This window comes from Dipteris shenzhenensis, chromosome 22, assembly GCF_047967505.1.
Source record: "Dipteris shenzhenensis isolate YYH24624 ecotype China chromosome 22, Dip_SZ_1.0, whole genome shotgun sequence".
Taxonomy (NCBI): Eukaryota; Viridiplantae; Streptophyta; class Polypodiopsida; order Gleicheniales; family Dipteridaceae; genus Dipteris; species Dipteris shenzhenensis.
In genome coordinates, this window is record NC_141617.1 from 38,761,980 (window position 1) to 38,784,630 (window position 22,651).

At 44.8% G+C, this 22,651-nt stretch overlaps 2 protein-coding genes across 3 annotated transcripts; both read left to right on the forward strand.

Moving 5' to 3' along the window:
* The first annotated feature begins 836 nt into the window (after window positions 1–836).
* Window positions 837–1,785, forward strand: LOC147888087 (uncharacterized). The gene is made up of 3 exons (XM_087393919.1): window positions 837–1,127; window positions 1,255–1,389; window positions 1,551–1,785. Exons 2-3 carry the CDS (start codon window positions 1,265–1,267, stop codon window positions 1,729–1,731), a joined length of 306 nt encoding a protein of 101 aa, XP_087250045.1. The 5' UTR covers window positions 837–1,127; window positions 1,255–1,264; the 3' UTR covers window positions 1,732–1,785.
* A 10-nt stretch (window positions 1,786–1,795) lies between these two features.
* LOC147888088 (pentatricopeptide repeat-containing protein At1g08070, chloroplastic-like) lies at window positions 1,796–21,903 on the forward strand. 2 transcript variants are annotated; one of them, XM_087393918.1, is made up of 3 exons: window positions 1,796–1,890; window positions 19,006–21,021; window positions 21,185–21,380. In XM_087393918.1, exons 1-3 carry the CDS (start codon window positions 1,867–1,869, stop codon window positions 21,251–21,253), a joined length of 2,109 nt encoding a protein of 702 aa, XP_087250044.1. In that variant the 5' UTR covers window positions 1,796–1,866; the 3' UTR covers window positions 21,254–21,380. The 2 variants fall into 2 exon arrangements, with proteins under 2 accessions (XP_087250044.1, XP_087250043.1); XM_087393917.1 differs by having other exon boundaries at window positions 19,006–21,903.
* The last annotated feature ends 748 nt before the right edge of the window (window positions 21,904–22,651 follow it).

Here is a 22,651-nt window from a genome sequence, read left to right on the forward strand (position 1 = left end):
CACTTCTATTAAAATACTTAGCTAGTCATTCTCAAATGGTTGTGGGAATAGGATCTCAATGGGATAGTCAAATTGGCAAATAATATCCTCAAAAGATAAATCATGTAGTGCTTTGATTAAAACATCTCAGAGTTTTCGCATGTGGTGCCATAATCAATGGCCATTATAGTTACTCATTTTGGGTTGCTCTTGGATGCTTGAGCTACTTCTAGTAGCAAATAAGTATAATATCCTACAATGGAAAGTGCAGACTTCGATCTTGCCGATTAACCCAGCCAGTCCCTAAATTTGAAGGCTTTAATGCCCTTGCAAGTATTAAAGAAAAAAACAATGGAAGGAACTTCTATTAATGCTTTCAAATAACATCTCTACAAATCAGTAATACCAAAAGGTGCTGACAATGGCAAAAAACTGAAGGAAGCTTGGTTGTCTCATAAGAGAAACCAACTTGTTTCCAGAGAACTCATCACACTGTCTAGGAAATCTCGGGAATAGGAGCCATCAACCAAGGTGGTGGACTAAACAGCTAGCGAATACCTCTTGCGGTGAGGATATAGAAATTGCTTGTAGGCTATGCCTTGCAAAAACGCTCCTGCCTTGAAAGTGCGTTTTGCCCTTCCTGAGAAGGGAAAGAGAGAAACAAACCTTCAAAGGATTGAAAAGACCTTAACTAGAAGGACGACTTCTAAAATTTTCTTCAAAATGACATTCTAGGCTACCTTTCAAATTTCATGCCTAACCCGGTGGATTCACATCCTTAATCGGACATTGCAAAAAATATCTCAAGGCTCCCTTTTCCCGGGATAATTGGTATGATGTTCCCCCCATGAGTTGGCATGTGTTTGACTTCTTTGATCTTGGACATAATAGGTTTCCTTGCATCCACCATAGCCTCGAATATCTGTATAACATGATCTATCGAGATTCTTGCTATCGGTGAAGATGCTTACTTGCCCCACATATGATCTATGGAGATTCCTGCTATTGGTGAGGATGCTTAGTTGCAACCAAGATTCCTTCTGTTGGTGAAAATGCTTACTTGCCCGAGATCAATGGCGTTCACAATATAAGGCTTTTGTCCCTAGGTACATCTCGCATCATCATTTCAGATTTAGGTTTTCACTGAGGTGAGTTCATCTTGCTCTTCTTCGACATCCTGATGAGGCATGAGACGTAACTTTAGGATTGCTCTTGAATGATTATGTACCTTTCCTACTTGGCTTGTGGATCAACACATGTCTCTCTCTCTTTCAGGACTTCTAAAATGGACTGCAATTCAAGCTTCCTGGAGCGTGGTACCAAGAAAATCTGTCCTGCAACGCATGAAGCGTACCTCGGCAATTATTGTCTGCAAAAGAGATACCAACTCCAGTCAAACTATTTGTTGAGGTAAGATTTTTGTTCCGGTCTCCACGGGTAGCTTTAAATTTCTTTTGAAAGGTGGGCTTCGGTATAGAGATGCACCCAACTGAGTGGTCTTCTTATTCAGTATGTGAATTTTCAATAAATTGAAGGAGCATTTTCAGAAGACGTTGTACATGCTTTGTCAGGTGCATTTTGATAGCTGCCCATGCTGCTTCAGAGGGAGGCAGCATACAAGCCGCAGCAGAAGGAGCTGACAGATATAATCAAAGGAATGCACCTCAAAAAGGAAAGGCTAACCATCAGTTAATTGCACTGGAGGAATTGAGGGAGGCCAACTCCTGGCTCAAGTCAGCAGCAGCCAGATGAGTCAGGTAGCACGCTGATTAGGTGCTGCGGCAGACTCAAGAGGACAGATGATTTGAGACCTGAACAAGGATATGAAGCGTATTGTCCTGAAAGAAATGAGGTGCCAGACTGGATCAATTGGTGCAGTATGAGAGCATGCACAGAGCTTGGAGACATTATGTAAGGAGATTTGCATGCCCTATGCATTAGCATACAGAGAAGATGCAACGCTGGACATCAAATACTGTGTTTTTTATTGAGATCCCTTTAATGTGAATGGAATATCGCTGGAGTAAGATTTGACTTTCACACGTGTATTGAGTGGGGACTTTCTTTACCTGAGATTTGTTTAATATCTTTAATAATCTTCCTAAGGTTATGATTTGTGACATTTCCTTTGGATTGGAATCCTTCATTTGAACTAGAAAATCTGTTGATGCTGAGACAGAAGCATTAACTCACCCAAGTGTGCACTCGCAGGCATGCACTTTGTTTACATCATGTGCAAGCCTTTAGCCTCACAGTAGCATCTGTCTAAGCCATTTTAGTGAAAAAAGCAAGACAAAAAGGTCAGGACAGTATTTTGGAAGCTTTACAAGAAAAATAGACAGTCGCCGAATTACAAAAGCATTGCAAGGGTTGTCCCCCAAGGTGTCTCTCACATTAAGCATGCTATCTCAAACTTATATATATATATATAAATATATATATATATATAGAGAGAGAGAGAGAGAGATGATATGATATGATCCTATTCAAGTCTGCGTGAGACCCTTCAGGATCTATGGGACTGGTGATCACTATTAACTAATAGCAATCCCTTATGTAACTTCTGGGTTTTTTTTGCTGGCTGCTCCAGCAGAGGTTTCAAGTTTATTTTGTTGTCCCCATAACATTCTCTGATGTGTGTGTAAGCTCTACCTTTAGGAGTACATGCACTCATTTTCTACCTCCCCTGTGGGGCAGATTTTGCAGATCCTTAATTCCGGTCTTGCCGGCTTGCCTCTCTCCACTTCTAGATCATGTAAACTGGTTCTAATTTTACAGATTAGATGCCTTTTAAATATTGATGTGTCTTGCCCGGTATCTCTGCATCTCGTAGCTGTCCATTGAGTTAATTTCCTGCTTGTAAAACTGCATTTGTCCCGGGGGTGTGCCATAGCTTCTGTAGCATTTTCTGCTTCACTATATCCCTGATTTTACGTACATCTTCTGGTATAGCAGCAGCTGTTACACCCCCATCATTCAATCCATCGCGGGCTTATGGGACAAGAGATGTATTAACGTCCATGGGAGGCCTCGCGGGCCTATGGGACAAGGTACAAAGTACGCCAAAAAGGAAAATCTCATGCAAGCCTCAATGGGCTGGAGCAAAGGGCCCTTGTTGAGTGCTAAACTAATCTAGAGAGCTCAATAGCTTGAGCGAAATCAGATATAAATATAAATCAGAGACTAGCTGAGGTAGGCTGAGAGCTGGGACTCAGAAGTCGAAGCACGGCACCGTGGTGGCTCGTCTATGAGTGGTGAAAATGTCTTGGATCTGCGTCTATCGGGCTGTCTCATGCTGTGGTGGCGGGGGAGGGCGTGGTCTCTTTGATCTTTGAACCCGTTGGGCTATGTTTAGAGTGATCCCTCGTCTCTGGCAGTCTCCTCTGAGGAAAGTTGTGATAGGTCGAACCAGTGTGCTCTAGTCGCTCTCCGTGCTGTAGGTGGTCATTGTGTCCCTCTCTCAGTGATCTAGGCTGCCCGCATGTCAGCTATCTCCTCCTCCTGCATCCCGCTGTGTCCTAGAGCTAACTCAAATGCATACATACATACATACATACATACATACGTATGTACGCATGTACACACACACACACACACACACACACACACACACACACACACACACACACAGATGGATGATTGAATGAAACTCAGCTTGAGACTCTCTAGGATCTATGGCTTGGGACACTGTTATCATAGAGAGAGAAAAACAAAGAAAGAAAGTCATATTAACATTCGCAGGAGGCCTCACGGGCCTATGGGACAAAATGCAAAATGTCAAAATGACTTACACAACATTTGGATAAACCAAAGAGTTGAGAAGTGCACATGGCATCTCAGCTCTAGTTTTTTATAGACAGCACACATCTAAGTTCGAGTCCTATCATAAAATGGCGTTCATTACATCAATTTAAGATTGCGGCCTTTAGGTTTAGATATCTGTATCTGTAAAACACCCACTTTCCAGCTTTGCGTGCATCCTTGACTTTAGTAAGTTCGATATTTCTTTGTTTGAGTTGAGCTGGAGTGAGCTCCTTAGAGAGAGAGAGAGAGAGAGAGAGAGAGAGAGAGAGAGAGAGAGGGATGGATGATTGAATTAGAGACTCTCTAGGATCTATGGCTTGGGACACTGTTATCAAAGAGAGAGAAAAGAAAAGAAAGAAAGTTATATTAACATTTGCAGGAGGCCTCACGGGCCTATGGGACAAAATGCAAAATGTCAAAATGACTTACACAACATTTGGATAAACCAAAGAGTTGAGAAGTGCACATGGCATCTTAGCTCTAGTTTATTATAGATAGCACACATCTAAGTTCAAGTCCTATCATAAAATGGCGTTCATTACATCAATTTAAGACTGCGGTCTTTAGGTTTAGATTTGAAATCTCTATTTGTAAAACACCCACTTTCCAGCTTTGCATGCATCCTTGACTTTAGTAAGTTCGATATTCCTTTGTTTGAGTTGAGCTGGAGTGAGCTCCTTAGATATCCATACCCGTGTATCCTTCAGGTTATTCATCTAGTGGAGAAAGTTTACTCTTCCTGCCCTCTCATTGAAATAAACGTGTAGCTGTTTTCCTTGTTTAGTGTGTGTGTGATACAACTAATGTCATTTGCATCCCATTCAACTTGTGCTATCTCCTTCTTTAGGCATGTGATTCTCTCCTCTTCATTGTGTCCCTCATCATCACCAAGGCAATCTTTGTTAGAAAAGTGAATCCCACCAGAGGGTATCCAGTAGTGGAAGTTTGATAGTTAGCCGAGGAATTACACGTGGAAGTGTTTCACTATGGAATCAATGCTTCATCAAGTGTGTGCGCTTCACAACATTCATGTGTATGTGTATCGCTTCTTAAAAATAAAAGCTTCCTTTCAAAGCAAAGAAGTCTTATCTAAATAAGGAACTCTTGATTTGTATTTTTACTTCTCCTGTTGGAGAATAGGAGGGAATGAATCACTCAAACCTCCACCCAAGATCTCTCCCACTCTTCCACACACTCAACTCAGATAGATGATCACAGATGCAATAAACACTCACTCAGAGTTAACTTAAACGGAGAGAGAGAAAGAGTATATTCATCCACCGGATGGTGGGCAGAAACTGGCTCCAAGGGAGCAATACAAAACTCAGCAAAGTGCTGAGGAAAACTGATGGAACTCTCTCTCACAAACTGAACCAGCTCTGAGTGCACAGCACAGCCTAGGAAGGAGGCTTTCTGTCCTGCACTAGATGCTGGAATGACTGAAGGAGTGGGCCTTTTATAGGCACTGCCCAGGCCCTTTGGGTTGACCGACCAGCAGGGTCGGTACCTGTCTGGTGGCCAACCAGATGGCCCTGGAAATCCGACCAGGGTTGGCCCTGGTCGGTGGCCCTGGTTGGGCTGACTGGGCCTGCCACAGGCCCCTATAAAAGGGTGCCCTGTGCAGCCAGTCCATGCAGCTGTAGGCGCCTCCAAGGGAGGCACAAGGCCCCCTATTTCTCTGTTGCAGGCAGCAACCAGCCCGTGTGCTGGTTGCCTATGATGTCAGCCTGGGTCTCTCTCTTTCCCAGCCCTCCTACCTCTCACTACCCCTTGTCCCCTCAAATCGGGGGCTCACAGGTGGGCACAGTGAATTTCTAACACTCCCCCTCAATGTCACAACTGTGGGCCAATCCCCATGCGTTTGATGAGGTGCTCCATCTATTCTCGAGGGAGTGCCTTCGTGAAGAGGTCGGACAAGTTGTCGGCGGTCGGGCAGTAGATAAGCTTGATCACGTCGTCGATGATGAGCTCTTGAACAAAGTGGTAATGAACTTCGATGTGCTTGGTCCGTGCATGGTACACTGGATTCTTGGCAATGGCTATGCAACTTTGATTGTCGCACATCAGCACTGTTGCATCCTCCTGACACACGTCCATGTCCTCCAGAATCCACCTCAACCACAGTGTCTCACAAGCTGCTGTACACGCGGCTCTGTACTCTGCCTCTGTAGATGAAAGGGCTACTGTGGGTTGCTTCTTACTCAGCCAAGAGATGGCACCAGATGCAAGTAAGAAACAATACCCTGTTGTTGATCTTCTGGTGCCAGCATCACCCGCCCAATCACTGTCACAAAACCCGCCTAGCTCGATGCCTTTGGTATAGGTGATCCCATAGGTGCAAGTACCCTTAAGATACCTCAGCACCCGTAAACCTGCATCCCAATGACCCTTCGTGGGAGAAGCAGAGAACTAGCATAATAGCCCAACTGCATAACAAATATCAGGTCGAGTTTTGGTAAGGTAAAGCAAACTTCCTACCAATCGTCGGTACAAGGGAGTATCGATCGGCTGAGATGTGTCGTGAACACTTAGCTTGAGCTCGACCTCCATGGGAGTTAATGCTGTCCTGCAATCCTCCATCTGAAATCTCTTCAGAAGTTCTGTGCAATATTTCTCCTGTGAAATGAAGATCCTATCTTTGGCCTGCTTTACTTCAATCCCAAGGAAGTAATGTAATAACCCAAGGTTAGTCATCTCAAACTCAGACATGAGTAGCTCCTTGACCTGTGAAATCTTCTTGACATGATCACCTGTCAAGATAAGATCATCAACATAGAGGATGAGTACCAGTCGCAATCCCTCTTCAATGAACAAGTAAAGGTTTGCCTCAGAAGGACTCCGACTTAGCCCTATCTTCTGAAAGAATACATCAATCCTTTGGTACCAAGCTCTGGGGGCCTGTTTCAGCCCGTATAACGCCTTCTTCAACCTGCAGACCTTTAATGGGGACCCTGGATCTTGAAAGCCCGGTGGCTGCTCCACGTATACCTCCTCCTCCTGGGTTCCATTAAGGAATGCGGACTTCACATCCATTTGAAAAATAGGCCACTGGAATTGGGCAGCAAGGGCAATCACTGTCCGGATAGTAACCATGCAGGCTATGGGAGCAAAAGTTTCATCAAAATCCATGCCTTCAGTTTGAGCAAAACCTTTGACTACTAACCTTGCTTTATACTTATCCAAGCTGCCGTCTGATTTGTATTTAAGTTTGTATACCCACTTAGTGCCGATGACTTTCCGTCGCGGGGGCCTGGCCACTAAGTCCTAGGTATTGTTCTTCAGGATAGCATCCATCTCTGCCTTCATGGCAGCCTGCCATTCTGGATTGTCCTTCGCCTCCTCGAAGGTCCTTGGCTCATCAAGCCGAGCCACCAACACAAAATTCGGATGGGGCCTTTTGAAGATGTTGGGACCGACGCAATCCGGAACTGCTACTCTCAGGTAATTCGGTGACCCGAGACTCTTCCAATGTCCGTAGGTACAATTGGGGCAACCTTTTCTGCTTCTCTGTGGAAGGAGGAACTGGAACTTCTTCTGGAACATCCTGCTCTTCCTGAGTATCTTGTGGAACATCAGCTTCTGATTTTGCCACCTCTGGGATGGTCAACCTGGGGCGGGGTGGGTTCGGGGGTTGAACAATCTCCTCCTCCTCAATCTGAGGCTCGTCCTGGGGTTCAGGTTCCTTTTCCTCGAAGACAACATCCCGACTGATAAGGATCTGCTTCTTTACTGGGTCGAAGAGGCGATAGGCCTTGGATTCTTCACTCTACCCAACAAAGATACATTTTCTGCTTCGGGAATCAAGCTTGGTCCTGTCTTCCTTGTGCACATGCACCCATGCGTTAGAACAAAAAATGTGAAGATGAGTGATAGAGGGCTTCTTACCATAAAATGCCTCATATGGAGTCTTGTCCTTGACGGCCTTCGTCTTGGTCTGGTTGAGAATATGTACGGCTGTATTGATAGCTTCACTCCAATAGGCTTTAGAAAGATTCCTCCCTCGGAGCATAGCAAGCCTTGTCTCTGTGGTGGTTCTATGCTTCCTCTCGGCTACCCCGTTTTGCTGAGAAGTATGTGCTGTGGTGAGTTGTCGCTTGATCCCATGCTCGCGATAAAATGTGTTGAACTCATTTGAGTGGAATTCTCCCCCCCTGTCTGTGCGGAGCGTCTTGACATCCTCCCCTGTCTCCTTTTCAACTCTGGCCTTCCAGTCCTTGAACTTCTCGAAAGCCTGAGACTTTTTAGCCAAACAATATACCTAGGTCATTCTACTGAAATCATCCACAAAGAGAAGTGAGTACCTGGATCTTGCCCACGATGCTGTAGACATTGGGCCACAAATGTCGGCGTGAACCAACTCAAGTGGTTTGCTGGCCCGAAACGAGGCCTCTTGTGGGAACTTATCCTTGTGCTGCTTGCCTTCTAGACAAGCCTTACAGACATCATCCTTGCCTGTAATTGGTGAAAGTCCATCCACCATCTTCGACTTTGACATTTCAGCCAAGATTCCATAGCTGACATGACCGAAGCGCTCATGCCAAAGTTTGGACTTTCTGTTGTCTACATGAACCAACATTGCACTGAGGCGGTATAGTCCGTTCTCTTCAACTCCTTGAGCTACCATCTGTCCATTTGCTTTGGATGTCACGGTGACCTTGCCATCTTGAAAGAGAACTGCCATGTTGTTTTTGTCCATCTAACTTACAGACAGTAAATTCTTGCAAAGGTTGGGTACATAAAGTACTCCAGAGATATCCTTCTCCTCACCCGCGGTTGTAACGAAAGGAATGCTACCGATGCCCTTCACAGGACACGTCCGGCTATCCCCGACAGAAACTTTGGAATCCGGGTGTGTACTTTCCATGGTTTTGAACCAAGTCCTTCTATTGGACATGTGCTTGGAAGCACCGCTGTCAACATACCAACCCTCTTTACCTTCACTGATTGCATATGCTGAACAATGTTCACTGATTAAAAACAACTGTCCAGTCGTCACATGGGCAGAATCATTCTTAGGCTCTTCGGCTTCTCTCTTCCGCTTCTGATCTGCTTTCTTCTTTCGGCATTCTTTGGCGGAGTGGCCAAGCTTTTCACAGTAATAGCACTTCATTTTCTTCTTGCGGTCGGCATTCCTCGCTCCCAATCACTATCTTCCACAGCTTCCGTGCCAACAGATGGCTTCAGATCTTGACTTTTCAAATTGGATAGTTCGTGCCATCAAGCTTTCCAGCTTCACCAAAATTGGGAATAAATGAAGAAGGAAGATGACTGGAGAAGGAGGAAGGGCGAGCAATGGGTGTAGAGGCTTTTGAACGCTGATCCATCTCGGTGAATAGCAAACTAAAAAAAAATGAAGCAAAAAAGATGTACTGACCTCCCGTGCTAGCGTGAGCTGAAAACAGAATCGCCTTACTGCCAAGGGACTCCTTCCTTCAGAGAGTGCTTTGATGAAGAAGAGTTGAGAGCCTATGGTTCTGATACCATGTTGGAGAATAGGAAGGAATGAATCACTCAAACCTCCACCCAAGATCTCTCCCACTCTTCCACACACTCAACTCAGATAGATGATCACAGATGCAATAAACACTCACTCAGAGATAACTTAAACGGAGAGAGAGAAAGAGTATATTCATCCACCGGATGGTGGGCAGAAACTGGCTCCAAGGGAGCAATACAAAACTCAGCGAAGTGCTGAGGAAAACTGATGGAACTCTCTCTCACAAACTGAACCAGCTCTGAGTGCACAGCACAGCCTAGGAAGGAGGCTTTCTGTCCTGCACTGGATGCTGGAATGACTGAAGGAGTGGGCCTTTTATAGGCACTGCCCAGGCCCTTTGGGTTGACCGACCAGCAAGGTCGGTACCCTGTTTGGTGGCCGACCAGATGGCCCTGGAAATCCGACCAGGGTGCCCTGTGCAGCCAGTCCATGCAGCTGTAGGTGCCTCCAAGGGAGGCACAAGGCCCCCTATGTCTCTGTTGTTGTAGGCAGCAATTAGCCCGTGTGCTGGTTGCCTATGATGTCAGCCTGGGTCTCTTTCTTTCCCAGCCCTCCTACCTCTCACTGCCTCTTGTCCCCTCAAATCGGGGGTTCACAGGTGGGCACAGTGAATTTCTAACACTCCCTCACTTGACAAGATAGGCTTAAACTCAATTTTGAAGTCTCCTGAAGTAATGGATTCTCTCCCTCATTTTGTGAGAAGAATTTGGAAGCATCCAGTAGTAGCTTGGAAGTATGTAAAAACTTTAGGACAAAAGGCTTTCAACTATGGAGAGATAGATAAAAGGCTTTCAGAGCATTCAAAATCTTCTATACCTAGAGAACCTTGTTATTGTAAAAGTAAGAGATTCCAAAGCTTTATTGATGCTGATTTAGGACATGTAGTTACAGCTGATACCTCAATTTTGCTTTCTAGTAACTTAAGAGTCCTTTTCATGAATCGCACGAAATTTCAATTGTACTCTTTTAAAGAGTCTTGCCTTTTAAAAGCTATCGATAAGGGAATCTCAAAGTTTGTTTTGTAATTAGAAGAATGTTTAGGATTTCAGAATATCTTATCAGAATGGAAAGGGAAGATTTTAAAGAAAGTTGCTTTGAAACTAGAAGAAGTCCCTTCGGTTAATTGCTCAAAGCAAAGTAACCATCTTTCTAAAGAAGATGAAACTCTTCTTCGAAAATTCCATAGGAATTTTGTCATTTCTTATATGGATAAATGTTCCAATAACTTTGTTTTTATTTGCAAAAAGTTTTACTTAGAATGTCTTTTGAGAGAAGTGAACTCGTCTGCCAAAACTTACGCCCTTGCCTTAGTTTCTCAAAAGTATTTGATCTCAAAACATCAGAGTTTTTGCAAGTCTTTTGGGTTTGTTTGCAATCCAAGTATACCTTTTCTTTATGCTGCTTGGAAGTTTCACAAAACTCCAAAAAAGCCAAGATTTATTGCAGCTGCTTGTGAGACTACTTTAACGGATGTCTCTAAATGGCTAAGCTACTGCTTCAAAGCCATGTTGCCTAGTGTCTATGAACTTTGGAGGGACTTATTAAAGAGGTAGATGTCCCCTCGCACTCAAGCTGGATTTTAAATGACTCTGTAGGAGTGATTCCTGTTGTAAAATTTTTTAATTCCTCTCGAAGCATTCAGGAAAAAGAGTCTCCTATTCTCCTCCAAACCTATGATTTTACCACTCTTTACACAAAGATCGAGCTGGAAGACCTGAAGTTTAGAATAAAAAAGCTAGTGGCTGAAGTTTTCAAGTTGAGATTTGACAAAGATAGATGCAAAGTGCTAAAAGTTGAGAAAACAGCCTTATGCTTTGACTTTTTGTGGCTAAAAAACAAAGATCATGATATAGGTTCTAAAAAGAAAAGATGCACAAAGGTAGTAAGTGTGGAAGATGTTTGCTCTTGGATAGATTTTCTTTTAGATAATCTTTACATCACAATAGGTGATTCTTTGTTTCAACAAATTATAGGAATCCCCATGGGCACTAATTGTGCCGTCTTTTTAGCAAACTTTTATCTTTTCACTTATGAATTTGAGTTTATGCAACGTCTTATTTCTATCAATACCTGCCCTATCATTTTACATAAGCTTAGGCAAGTTAGGCGTTTTATAGATGATTTATTTGTACCAGATGTTCCTAACTTTCAAGACTTTATGTACAAAGACGCTAGTGCTTTTGGAGAAGGAATCTATCCTTGTGACTCTTGTGAACTGAATTGCACTTCAAGAGGGGATTCTTGTGTTTTCTTAGATCTTAGACTTTCTCAATCTACCATAGGATTAGAGGTTGATATATACGATAAACGTGAACAACTTGAATATAGTGGTTTACACATTATAAAAATGCCTCACATTGACTCAAACATTTCTGATTTGGCAAAGTATGGAGTCATTTCTTCCCAATTCCATAGATTTTCCCACCTTTGTACAACTAAGGAGTCTTTTATCACTCAATGTAGTAATTTGATCACTTTACGTATCGGCCTTAGGTATGTTTAGAATGATTGAACTTAAGCTGAAAACAAAAAGCAGGGAGCTGAATAGCCCGTTTTTCTTTTAGTTTCAAAAGAGAGTTTGTTTGAGTATGCTTGTGCTTTCGAAGTTAGAAATGTATTTTTGCATTTTTGTAGGAAAGGATACATAAGTGTAAAGGGCCATTTAGCTTTTTACGTTTTTAATAAGAGAGAGAGAGAGAGAGTGATATTCCAGTTTTCAAAGAAGATTTTGTTTCTTGACTTGCTTGTTTATTTTTGCTTGGTCACCTGCTTCCTTTCTTCTTTATTTCTTGTTTTCTTTCTCTTTTGTTGATTTGACGTATTTCAGTAAGCACTAGGTTTGCCCAAGAGACGCCGCGGGTCTTTAGAAACCTAGTATAGCTGCTTATGCTTGGGCACTGATGACGACATAAGTGTTGCTTTGCTTGCTAAGTATGTGTTCCTTTTGTTTTTCATAAAAGTTTTTGTTTACCTCTTTTTTCTTCTCTTTCATTTTCTCTTTTATTTTCTGTGTTTATTTTGGATCTTTAGAACAACAAAAAAATCTAAATTTGTATGATTGGACTTATTTTAGTCTTACAAAGGTATATGTGCTTCATCAAGTGTATGTGCTTCACAACATTCATGTGTATGTGTAGCAAATAGACTGTGTTCAGAGACAAATATAGAAGCAACACTTTGTATTTCCGTCCGTCCACTTGACAAGATACAATACCAAAAGGTTCTCCTCCTATATGCCTAGCACATTTAGATTTTCGAGCCCGCGTTCTCCACCTCGAGCTTATGTAGACTCTCTGTCCAGATCTCAGCACCTTACTGCCTGGGAAGACAGCCTAGGCTTCAGCCAATGATAAGCTAAGTCTGCAGCCCCTGTGACTCTCCTTCACCCCCTGGATGTAGGCCCAAGAAAACGTCTCGTGCTGCTCCTTTCTGCTCAGTGAAGGCTGCACTGCTGGATGCCAAAATGAGGCCAATAGCCTCTGCCTTTATAGTGCTGGGATGCCCCCCAAAATGGCTGGCAGTAGAGGGTTTGTACTGACCCCTCTGGCTGACTTTTACTCTGCCCCCCACCGACTTTGTGGGGCACTCAAAACCGGGCCTTTGGCCCTCAGTTCCATGCAGGGGCCTAGCCCCTAGGTCTACGGCCTGGTTGGCTGGCTCTAACCAGCCCTCCTATCTGGCCGACCCTGGTGCTGCTGTACCTGGGCCTGTCGCATGCCATCAGCCTGCCCCCTATCCCCGCCATGTAGGTGCCTTTGTGATAACTCTGCCTTGTGCTGCTGCTGATTCGCTTCCTGCCAGGCCAGATCCAGGGCCTGATATACCCGCCATCTGCTCAGAACAAGTGCCCCATATGTTGCAGCTTCTGTCGCCTTCCTCTGGAGCTCCAGTCAGCCACCGGTTTGCTCCTGGTCTTTCCTCTACCAGTCGCCTCATACATTGCGTTGATCCACACTCCCAGATGGCTCCAGTATTTCTCTTTTCCTTGTCTGATCCTTGCCCACATGGCAGCCATGATGCTGCCCACGTGGCAGTCTCACTAACCCTAGGTTCACCCCCCCAATGCTCTCCTCATATGGGGGCTCACAGACGGGGAGGTGACCTCTATATTTCTAACAATCTTCTGCTAGCTCTCCAATGCGTAGTATTTTCTTATTATGTACTTTACTTTTCTGCTCTTTGACCTCCATGTATAGGTCTGCGTTATTGACTTCACTGCTAACATTTGCAGTCATCTCCTGCTTGATGGAACTTACCTTAGTAGTGATCATATCCTTTACTGTGGATACCAATTGAGGTGTTGGTGGAGATGAAGTACATCTGTGTAACACTTCCTGGATAATTTCCTGTTTTCCGTTTCTCTCCAAGTTGTGAACCTTCTTCTCCAGAACTGCAAGGTGAAGTCTGAGCTCCCGAATTTCCTGCCTTAGACAGTAGATTTGTTCCTGTGGTACTGTTGTGCTCACAAGCTTCCTGGGTTTCATGGGACTATTTGCAACTATGGAGTAGAGAAACCTAGTGGTTGGAGAGGCTGGGAGGGGGGATTTTGAAGTGGAAGTTGGCTGTCCCATGCTGGCCATTTCTAAGATAACCCCCTGGCTGAACTAACCCCCGAGCTTGGGCTGGGTTTTGAGCCGAGCTCGGGGTTGAGAAAAGAGTGGGGAAGGAAGCTGCTGCTGCCGAGCTCAGACCTTGAAGGGTTGTGGGAACGACGAGATGTTGGAGCTAACGTGGGCGACAGTACGAGAGCCTGAGTGATGGCCTGAACAAACCTAACGAGTGGCGGCTGAAGCAAACCTAGCTTGAATGATGGCCTGGGCGATGAGTTCAACGACGATGGCCTGACGGCTGAGAGAAGCACCTAGCGGGGGCTGAGGGCTAAGAGAAGGCCTGAGCAACGGGCAGAGAGAGAAAGAAAGAAAGAAAGAAATTTTATTAAAGGTCCACGGAAGGCCATACATGGCCTATGGGACACAAAATCATCCGAAAGGAAAATACATCATCAACGATGCGCCAACTAGGTGGCCTCATCATAATACCGCTAAGATGCCAAAAATGGCTACAAAAATCCTAGATACAAAATGAAATGAAATAGAGTACCAAAAATGCCTAGATACAAAATGTAAAATATGAAATATGAGGAACATCGTCTTCCCTAAGGGGTCTGTGATCCAAAGAAATGATGGAAGTCATGGCCATCGACCATGCCTCCTGCCATGAGTGTGAAGATCTGGGCAAGTGTCAAATGGGCTGCTGGCGGTGCCAAGTCTCCATGGAGCAATCTCCTCCGAAAATCTGCCATCATCTTCCGTCGTCTAGAAATAAAGCGACGGGTACGGCCTTTGTGTAAGATCATCCTGCGGTGCTGCCGGATCATGTCATATGTACATCCTCGGGGTGGAACCATCGGTGCTCTCTGGCAAGATGGGCTATCTCTGTGCTCATGGTCCTGCGCCTCGTCCTGCTCCTCATGAATAACCAGGTCTCTGGCAGGGATGCGACGGTGCTCTCTGAGGAATCTCTCTCTGTATCTGGTGATCTCCCTGATGAACAACGCTAAGCAATACTGATCCTCATACTCCATAATCCGAGAGAGAGGTCCAAATCCGTGCTCAAATAAACAGTGAAATCTGCCACGGATCTCATAATATAAAGGGCATCTGCAAACAAAGTGCTCCTCAGTCTCCACCTCCCCCATAGTGCAACAAGGGCATATCCTAGTCTCTCGCCTGGGTCTATGTCCGGTAGCTGTACGACGCATCCTGCCGGCCTCAACGTCTAATCTGTGGGAAGATACCCTGAGCTGGCCCAAGGCAATCCTGAGTGAGTGCGACACATGAACGCCGATATATCGTGGGGATATGATGAAGCCATCCTCTGAAATCCTGAGAAAATGGTCACGATATGTGGCCATCTTCGTAGGAAGCTCCGTGGGATGAACCCAAGTGCGAAACGTGTGTAGCTGCAACAAATCTGCCCTGATAACCTGGCTGAGCTCATGTCGAGTGAGAGGGAGGCGAGGGGCATCTATGCTGTATCGAAATGGTGGCAGCCTATCCATATCCAAGCCCAGCGAGGTGAGCCATGTGGAGAGTGTGTGGTACCAACAAAAAGTATGACCTCTCTCCGCTAACATCCGCGAGGATGTCAGTGCTAGCCACGGTAATCGTGCTCTGCCTGCTGCTGAGTCTCCGAGCGCCCTGATCCTATGCAAGTATGTAACTGACTGAAATGCTGCATCTAGCGCTAGGGGTGTAGCTCCGAACTCTGCGAACGTAATCTGATGCGGTACCGTGGGCTTCGCTGTGATCAATCTGGAGAACATGATGATCTGTAACCTCTCTACTCGTCTCCAATCTGCAACACTGAGATCTCCTGCCCAAAAGGGGCTAGCATACATGACTGCAGGTCTCACTAGCGTATCGAAAAGTAAGGACTTCGTGTCGGGATGCTGAAAATGTGACTGCGCACACTGCCTCTCGAGAAGAGCCAAGGCGGCATACCCTCTACTGATCCTATCTCGTGCTGCATGCGTCATGGTGAAGACTGGACCTCTAAATGTGGCACCCAAATATGTATACTCCCTGACTAGCTCCACCTCCTGCCCATCAAATGTGAAAGAGAACTCGCCTCTCCTATAAACCTGGTATGACGTGTTGAAGACCATGACTTTGGTCTTCCCAAGGTTTACAAACAACCCTCTGTCCTGACAAAAGCTGTGGAGTGCATGGAGATGTGCCTGTAAACCCTGCTGGGAGGAAGAAATAAGAACCACGTCATCTGCATAGAGGAGAATCGGTACCGTGGATCCTGCCAGTAAAGAACCTGTACCACCCATCGTTTGTATGTACATCTCTAACTCATCGATATAGAGACCAAAGAGTGTCGGAGACAAAGGACACCCCTGCTTCACCCCTATCGTACTGCGTACTTCCCCCGACAGCCCCGCCCGTGTCCTGACTCTACCTGTGACTCTCTCATACAAGGCCATGATCGCCCATTGAATCTCCCCATTGAATCCCAAGTCACGAAGTCGCTGGAAGAGTCTGAACGTGGCACAGTGTCAAATGCCTTTCTGAAGTCCACGAAGCAACAATAGAGCCGTTGCTTACGTGACTTCGCCTCCTCAATCAAAGCCCTGAGTGTGAAGATATGATCTAGAGAGAGAGAGAGAGAGAGAGAGAGAGAGAGAGAGAGAGAGGGAGAGAGAGAGAGAGAGAGAGAGAGAGAGAAGACCTGAGCAACGGGCAGAGAGAGAGAGAGAGAGAGAGAGAGAGAGAGAGAGAGAGAAGGCCTGAGCAAGGGGCAGAGAAAGTAAGTAAGTTTATTAAAGTCTTCGAAAGACCAATGGGTCTATGAGACTGTGAAACCCTGGTACAATCAAGCTGTGAGGGTGGAGCTACTAAAAGAGCATCCACACCAATGCATAATGTAAAAATAATGCAGAATGATAGTTCTAAGTACTAAGTACAACATAGTCATGTCGATGATCAACTACAAATCAATCACATCATCATGATCATCCTCATTAGGACATCATAGGTGGATGAGGCACTGGAGGCAGGAAATCGGCGATAGAGTGCTATCGGCCACTCGAGGGTGCGGTCCTGTGACATCTCCTGGTCATAGCTCTACGCCTAACAAGGGCTACAATAACCCGTGTCGGACGGGCCTCCGATGGTGAACATGGAGGTGATATCCCCGAGTGTAATTTGTGCGTCTACCCTCTATCTGAGCTGTCGAGTCACTGGCTCTGAGTCATGATCATGTCGAGATCTCGTCTCGGGGGGTTCCAGGAGATCTGGCTGAAAGAACTCCGTGATAGAGCTCTGGGAGGGGTCTGCCAAGGAAGAACTCTGCTCCTGTCTCCGTGATCGAAGTATCCTCTCGCGGTGCCTAACTAACTAACTCATGAATGAAGCCTACCAAGCATCTCTGATCTGGATAGGAGAGGAATTGGGACAGGGCCCCATAACTATCTCTAAAGAGATAGTAGAAACGCCCGCGGATCTCATAATAGATGGGACACTTGAAGATGAAGTGCTCCTTTTTGTCTCAACCTCCTGCATATCGCATAATGTACATAAGCGCCTCTCCCTATAGAGACGCTTTGCCCTATCGCTCTCTATACGAAGTCTATGTGAAGAGACTCGGAATTGCCCAATAGAGATCCTCAATGAGTGGGGTGAGTGGATCCACGTGTACCCTGGTGGATCAATGAAACCCTCATCTGTGTTATGTAAGCAGTGATCTCTGTAGGAGCTAAGCTTCACTGGGAGTTCGCTCGGTGCCAACTAGGTCCGGAATGTGTGTAGCTGTAAGAGATTCTCACGGATCACCTGGTTGACATCGTGTGACATGAGGGGGGAGAAAGGAGCATCAAATTGTACTGGAAGGGAGGGAGTCTGTCCATGTGGAGTCCCAACCTCTCAAACCATCTCTCTGTGCGTGCATACCAGCATCTCTGGTCACCTCCTGTTGAGAGTGTCATAGAGGAAGACAATGCCAACCATGGCAGCCTTCTGCGTCCGGAAGGGTAATCCCCATACACACACACACACACACACACAGAGATGATGTGATTGTATTAAAGTCTGCATGAGACCCGTCAGGATCTATGGGACTAGACACCATTATCAAATAGATAGTAGCTTTTACATCCAAAAATTATGAGAAAAAGATTCATATAAAACTTGCTAAGCTGCGAGTATGTGTCTAGCTAATTGGTGTGCTAGGTCGAGGACCTTGCTGCAGTGCCCTAAAACTTCCTTTATATAGGCGCTCAGTTGTTTAGCTGGCTGTACAAGGATTGTTTGGAGACTGGTAGCATTCCCACGGTATTTTTCCCTGTGCTCGACCCCTATGTCGATACTTATGATTATCTTTTTCTTGGAGCTTGACCCATCTACAAATGGCCTTGCCACCTCCACTACTACTTTTTGCAGCGTTTTTATTTTTTCTCACAGTTTATTATGAGGCACTGTGTCAAAGGCTTTCTTGAAGTCCACAAAACAGCTGAAAGTGCACTATATGGATCAATGAGGACCTCACCAGGAGTCAATACTTCCGCAAGCTCAAGGAGCTTGAGATGATTAGGAACGCAAAAGAAGAGGGAAATATGCATACATAAAAAATGGAAAGACAATTATTAACAGAAAAATACATAGTGTATGGACTCAAGGCCCTCAATATGACTCTAGACTAAATCTGAAAAGGCCCCATGTTTACGGGGAAGGATTAAAGAATGCAATCTTTCAAGGCTAGATGCTAGGAAATGACCGTTAGGAAGGAGGCGGAGGTGAGCATGGGAGGGAAACCTAAGAGGAGGGGCAGAAGCTCTCAGCAGACCACAAGCAGGAGAGGCATGGGGGCAAGAAGGAGGCAAAGGTAGCTGGCTGAAACTGCATGATGGCGAATGGCTGCAAGTGGCGGGGAGGGGGACAAGGCAGTATGCAGTCAGCGAGAGGGAAGTGCAGCAGAGGAGAGGGTGGAGCTGTCTCAGGGTGAAGGGATGGAAGGGGGGAGAGAGGCAGGGAGGGGGGGCTAGCAGTTATGGGAGTTGCCTATTTCAGACAAGGCTTTTATTACTTGAACAGCAGGCTGCAACACTTATGAATCGGCTACATTTTGTGGCATCTTTTGGTACTTTTGCAAAGTTTTTTTACAGCATGTATTCTGAAGATATTGGTTTGCTCAAGCAAGGTCAATTCTGTCTTCTCTTGCAGGGTATTCAAAGACATGATGGTTCAGAATTGTTTGAACGTTTTGAAGCCCTCAAAAAGCTTTGTCATGAGGGACGGCTTGATGAGGCAATTCTGGCTGTGGCTAGTATGTTCCAAAGAAGAATTCCTGTTCCGACGAATGTCTTGTATTGTGTTTTGCAAAATTGCATAAAGAAAAGAGACCTGGTGTCCGGGAGGGAAGTGCACCGTTTTATTCTTGAAAGTGGATTACATTCAAGTGCTTTCTTGGCAAGTCATGTGATCCGCATGTTTGCATTGTGTAGATGCTTGTCAGAAGCAAGCCAAGTGTTTCAAAATCTGCCTGAACCGAATGTTTTCTCGTGGACTGAGATTATTTTAGCACACGCTAGTTGTGGACAAGGTCAACAAGCTATTAAACTGTATCATCAAATGCAAGAGGCCTGTGTGAAACCAGATGGACACAGTTTTGTTGCAGTTCTGAAAGCATGTGCCAGTACAGCAACACTATCACAGGGAAGACTGATTTATACACAGGTTGTTGAAAATGGCTTTGAGTCAAATTTGTTTGTCAAGAACACTCTCATCAACATGTATGCCAAGTGTGGGAGCCTGGAGGATGCATATGAGGTTTTTGTCAAGATGCGAGATCGAGATTCTGCATCGTGGAATGCAATGATTGCAGGTTATGTCCAGCATGGGCACACGCAAGAGGCTTTTGGACTTTTTGAGCAAATGAGGCAAGAGGGCTGGGAACCTAATCTTGTAACATGGAATGCTGTTATTGCAGGATTTGCACGACATGGTCATTGTGAGGAGGCTTCTAAGATCTTTTTTCAAATGCAAAAGGAGGGTTTGCAGCATAACAATCTCACATGGAACTCAATGATTTCTGGATATGCCCAGCATGGACATGGTGATACAGCTGTTCAAAGTTTCCAGCAAATGCAAGTAGAGGGGGTGAAACCAGACACATTTACTTTTGTGAGCATCCTGAAAGCGTGTTCGAGCATGTCAGCCTTGGACCGTGGAAAAATGATTCATACCCAGATTATTGAGTGTGGTTTTGAGTCCGATGTATTCATTGGCAACACCCTTATTGACATGTATGCCAAGTGTGGGAATCTCAATATTGCAATCGGGGTTTTTCACATAATGCCAGAGAGAGATTTGGTGTCGTGGAATGCAATTATTGCAGCCCATGCACACCATGGGCAATGTGAAGATGTTTTCCAGCTTTTCCAGCAATTGAAATGTCAGGACATGAGACCTAATCAGGTCACTTTTGTATGTGTTTTGAAAGCATGTTCCAGAGTAGCATTCCTAAGGGAGGGAAGACTTATACATGCCCACATTGTTGAAAGTGGCTACGAGTCTGATGTTTTTGTTGGAACTGCTTTGCTTGACATGTACATGAAAGGTGGGAACCCAGAAGATGCATGGGCAGTGTTCAGAAAGCTACCAAAGCAAGAAGTGGTGACATGGAGTGCAATGATTGCAGGGTATGCCTGGCAAGGTTATTGTCAAGAGTCCTTCTGGCTTCTACAACAAATGCAGCAGGGGGGCATAGGGCCAACAACGGTGACATGGAATGGGATGATTTCAGGGTGTGCTAATCATGGGCTTCACGACGATGCCCTCAGAATTTTTTGGAAAATGCAACAACAGGGCCTTGAACTGACTGAGTCCTCATTCCTTAGCATCCTCAAAGCATGTTCCAGCATTGGAGACCTTAATCGGGGTCACCTGGTTCATTTGTACATAATTGAAAAGGGTTGGGATACAGATGTGCATGTTGGGAGTGCACTCATTGATATGTATGCTAAGTGTGGGAACCTCTTGGCTGCGAACAGGATGTTTATTAGTTTGTCAAAGCAAGAAGTTCTCGTATGGAGTGCGATGATTGGAGCATATGCCCAGCATGAGCATTGTGAGGAGGCTTTCCAACTTTTTCAAGCAATGCAACGGGAGGGTGTGGCACCAGACCATGTGACATTTGTTTGCGTCTTGAAAGCATGTCCAGGCCTACATCATGGCAAGGTGATTCATACCTTAATTCTTGAGCTTGGTTTTCAATCTGATGTATTAGTTGGGAATAGTCTCATCAATCTGTATGCCAAATGCGGAAGCCTCCATGATGCATGTAAAGTCTTTCACCACTTGCCCAATCAAGATGTAGTGACATGGAGTGCAATGATTGCAGGATATGCCCAGCATAGTGATTATAAGTCAGCCCTGCAGTACTTTCAAGGCATGCGACAGCAAGGCTTAAGGCCAAATGATGTGGCTTTTCTTAGTCTTCTTTCTGCATGTAGTCGTGCAGGCCTAGTAGAGGAGGGATGTGGTCACTTTGAGTCTATGAGAAATGAATACTGCATTACACCAACACTTGACCATTACAGCTGTATGATTGACATTCTTGGTCGTTCAGGATGGTTAATTGAGGCAGATGACTTAATCCAAACTATGCCACACCAACCTTCCTTCGTGGCTTGCATGTCGATTCTTAGTCATTGTAAAACATATGGGAATCTGGACTTGGGGAACCGATACTCTGATTGTATCTTTAATATGGACTGTAGATACAGTGCTGGTTATGTGCTTATGTCAGACATCTATGCTGTAGCTGGCATGTGGGAGGATGTTAACAGATTAAAACAGCTTAGAAAATGTGCAAATGCATGGAAAAAGCCAGGGGAAGCCTTTCTTGTGTTTGACAACTATGTGCACAATTTCATTGTAGCAGACAAAAGACACCCTCAAAATGTTGAACTTTATGCAACCATGAGGAGGTTACACACGCTATTGGAGGAAGAAGGATATGTGCCAAGTTTAGACCTACTGACAAATAAAGATGATATATTTCTTGTGGACACTTGAGAAATTAGCATGTAGGTTTCATCAATTTGCTTCTTAGGTACAACCCTCATGAGGAATGCTTGATCCCTACGAGACTACTTTTAATATTGAAAAGAAGTTCGTTTTATAATTCATCTCACTGAAGGATGGTGCACATTCTTGCAAATAGAGGCTAGGCATATGTTCAGTTTTATGTCATGGATATATTAAGTGTGCAATAGATAAGCATTTGCTTGTCCATATGGTACTGGAGGTCATTTAAGGCAGCCTTCTTATTGAGTGAGAACTTTCACACTTAATCAAGGAATGCCAAGGAAATAGGTGCTGGTACATATTTTGAAGTTCCCTTTTTTTGGGGGGGGGGGGGGGGGGGAAGAACAAGGTTGCTGAGCTGAATTTTGGAGGAAACCTCTCTTTTTAAGCGGGAACTCTCTCGTTAAAGTAAGTTTATTATGAAATCCTGATATTCAATGTGAACTCAAGTATTAGGCCCCACATAGCCAATTTGGTCAACCGCTGAGTTGCTCATCCAAATTTGAACCTTTATATAACTGTCAACCTTATCTTGTTTCTTAATCTCCACGTTTCATGCAAGTGAATGTTTCACCCAATTCTTTTTCTTTCTTCTCCTTAGGGTAAAATGAATATTTTGGAATGAAACCAAGTAGATCCTCAACTTGTCTTCAGCAAAAAGACGTTGATCGTAAAGGTGTCGTCCTTGCCAATTCTAGATTGACTTATAAAACAGAGAACCTGATATTTATGAAGAAAACTCAAGCGGCCTTGGCGATAACTAGATAATCAATTGAAG

Bases quoted from the DNA above. Each gene is read 5' to 3' on its own strand.
- LOC147888087 (XM_087393919.1), top strand. From the start codon at position 1,265: ATGGACTGCAATTCAAGCTTCCTGGAGCGTGGTACCAAGAAAATCTGT. The intron at 1,390-1,550 runs GTAAGATTTTTG...ATGCTTTGTCAG, and splicing joins CAGTCAAACTATTTGTTGAG to GTGCATTTTGATAGCTGCCC.
- LOC147888088 (XM_087393917.1), top strand. From the start codon at position 1,867: ATGCACAGAGCTTGGAGACATTAT. The intron at 1,891-19,005 runs GTAAGGAGATTT...CTTCTCTTGCAG, and splicing joins ACAGAGCTTGGAGACATTAT to GGTATTCAAAGACATGATGG.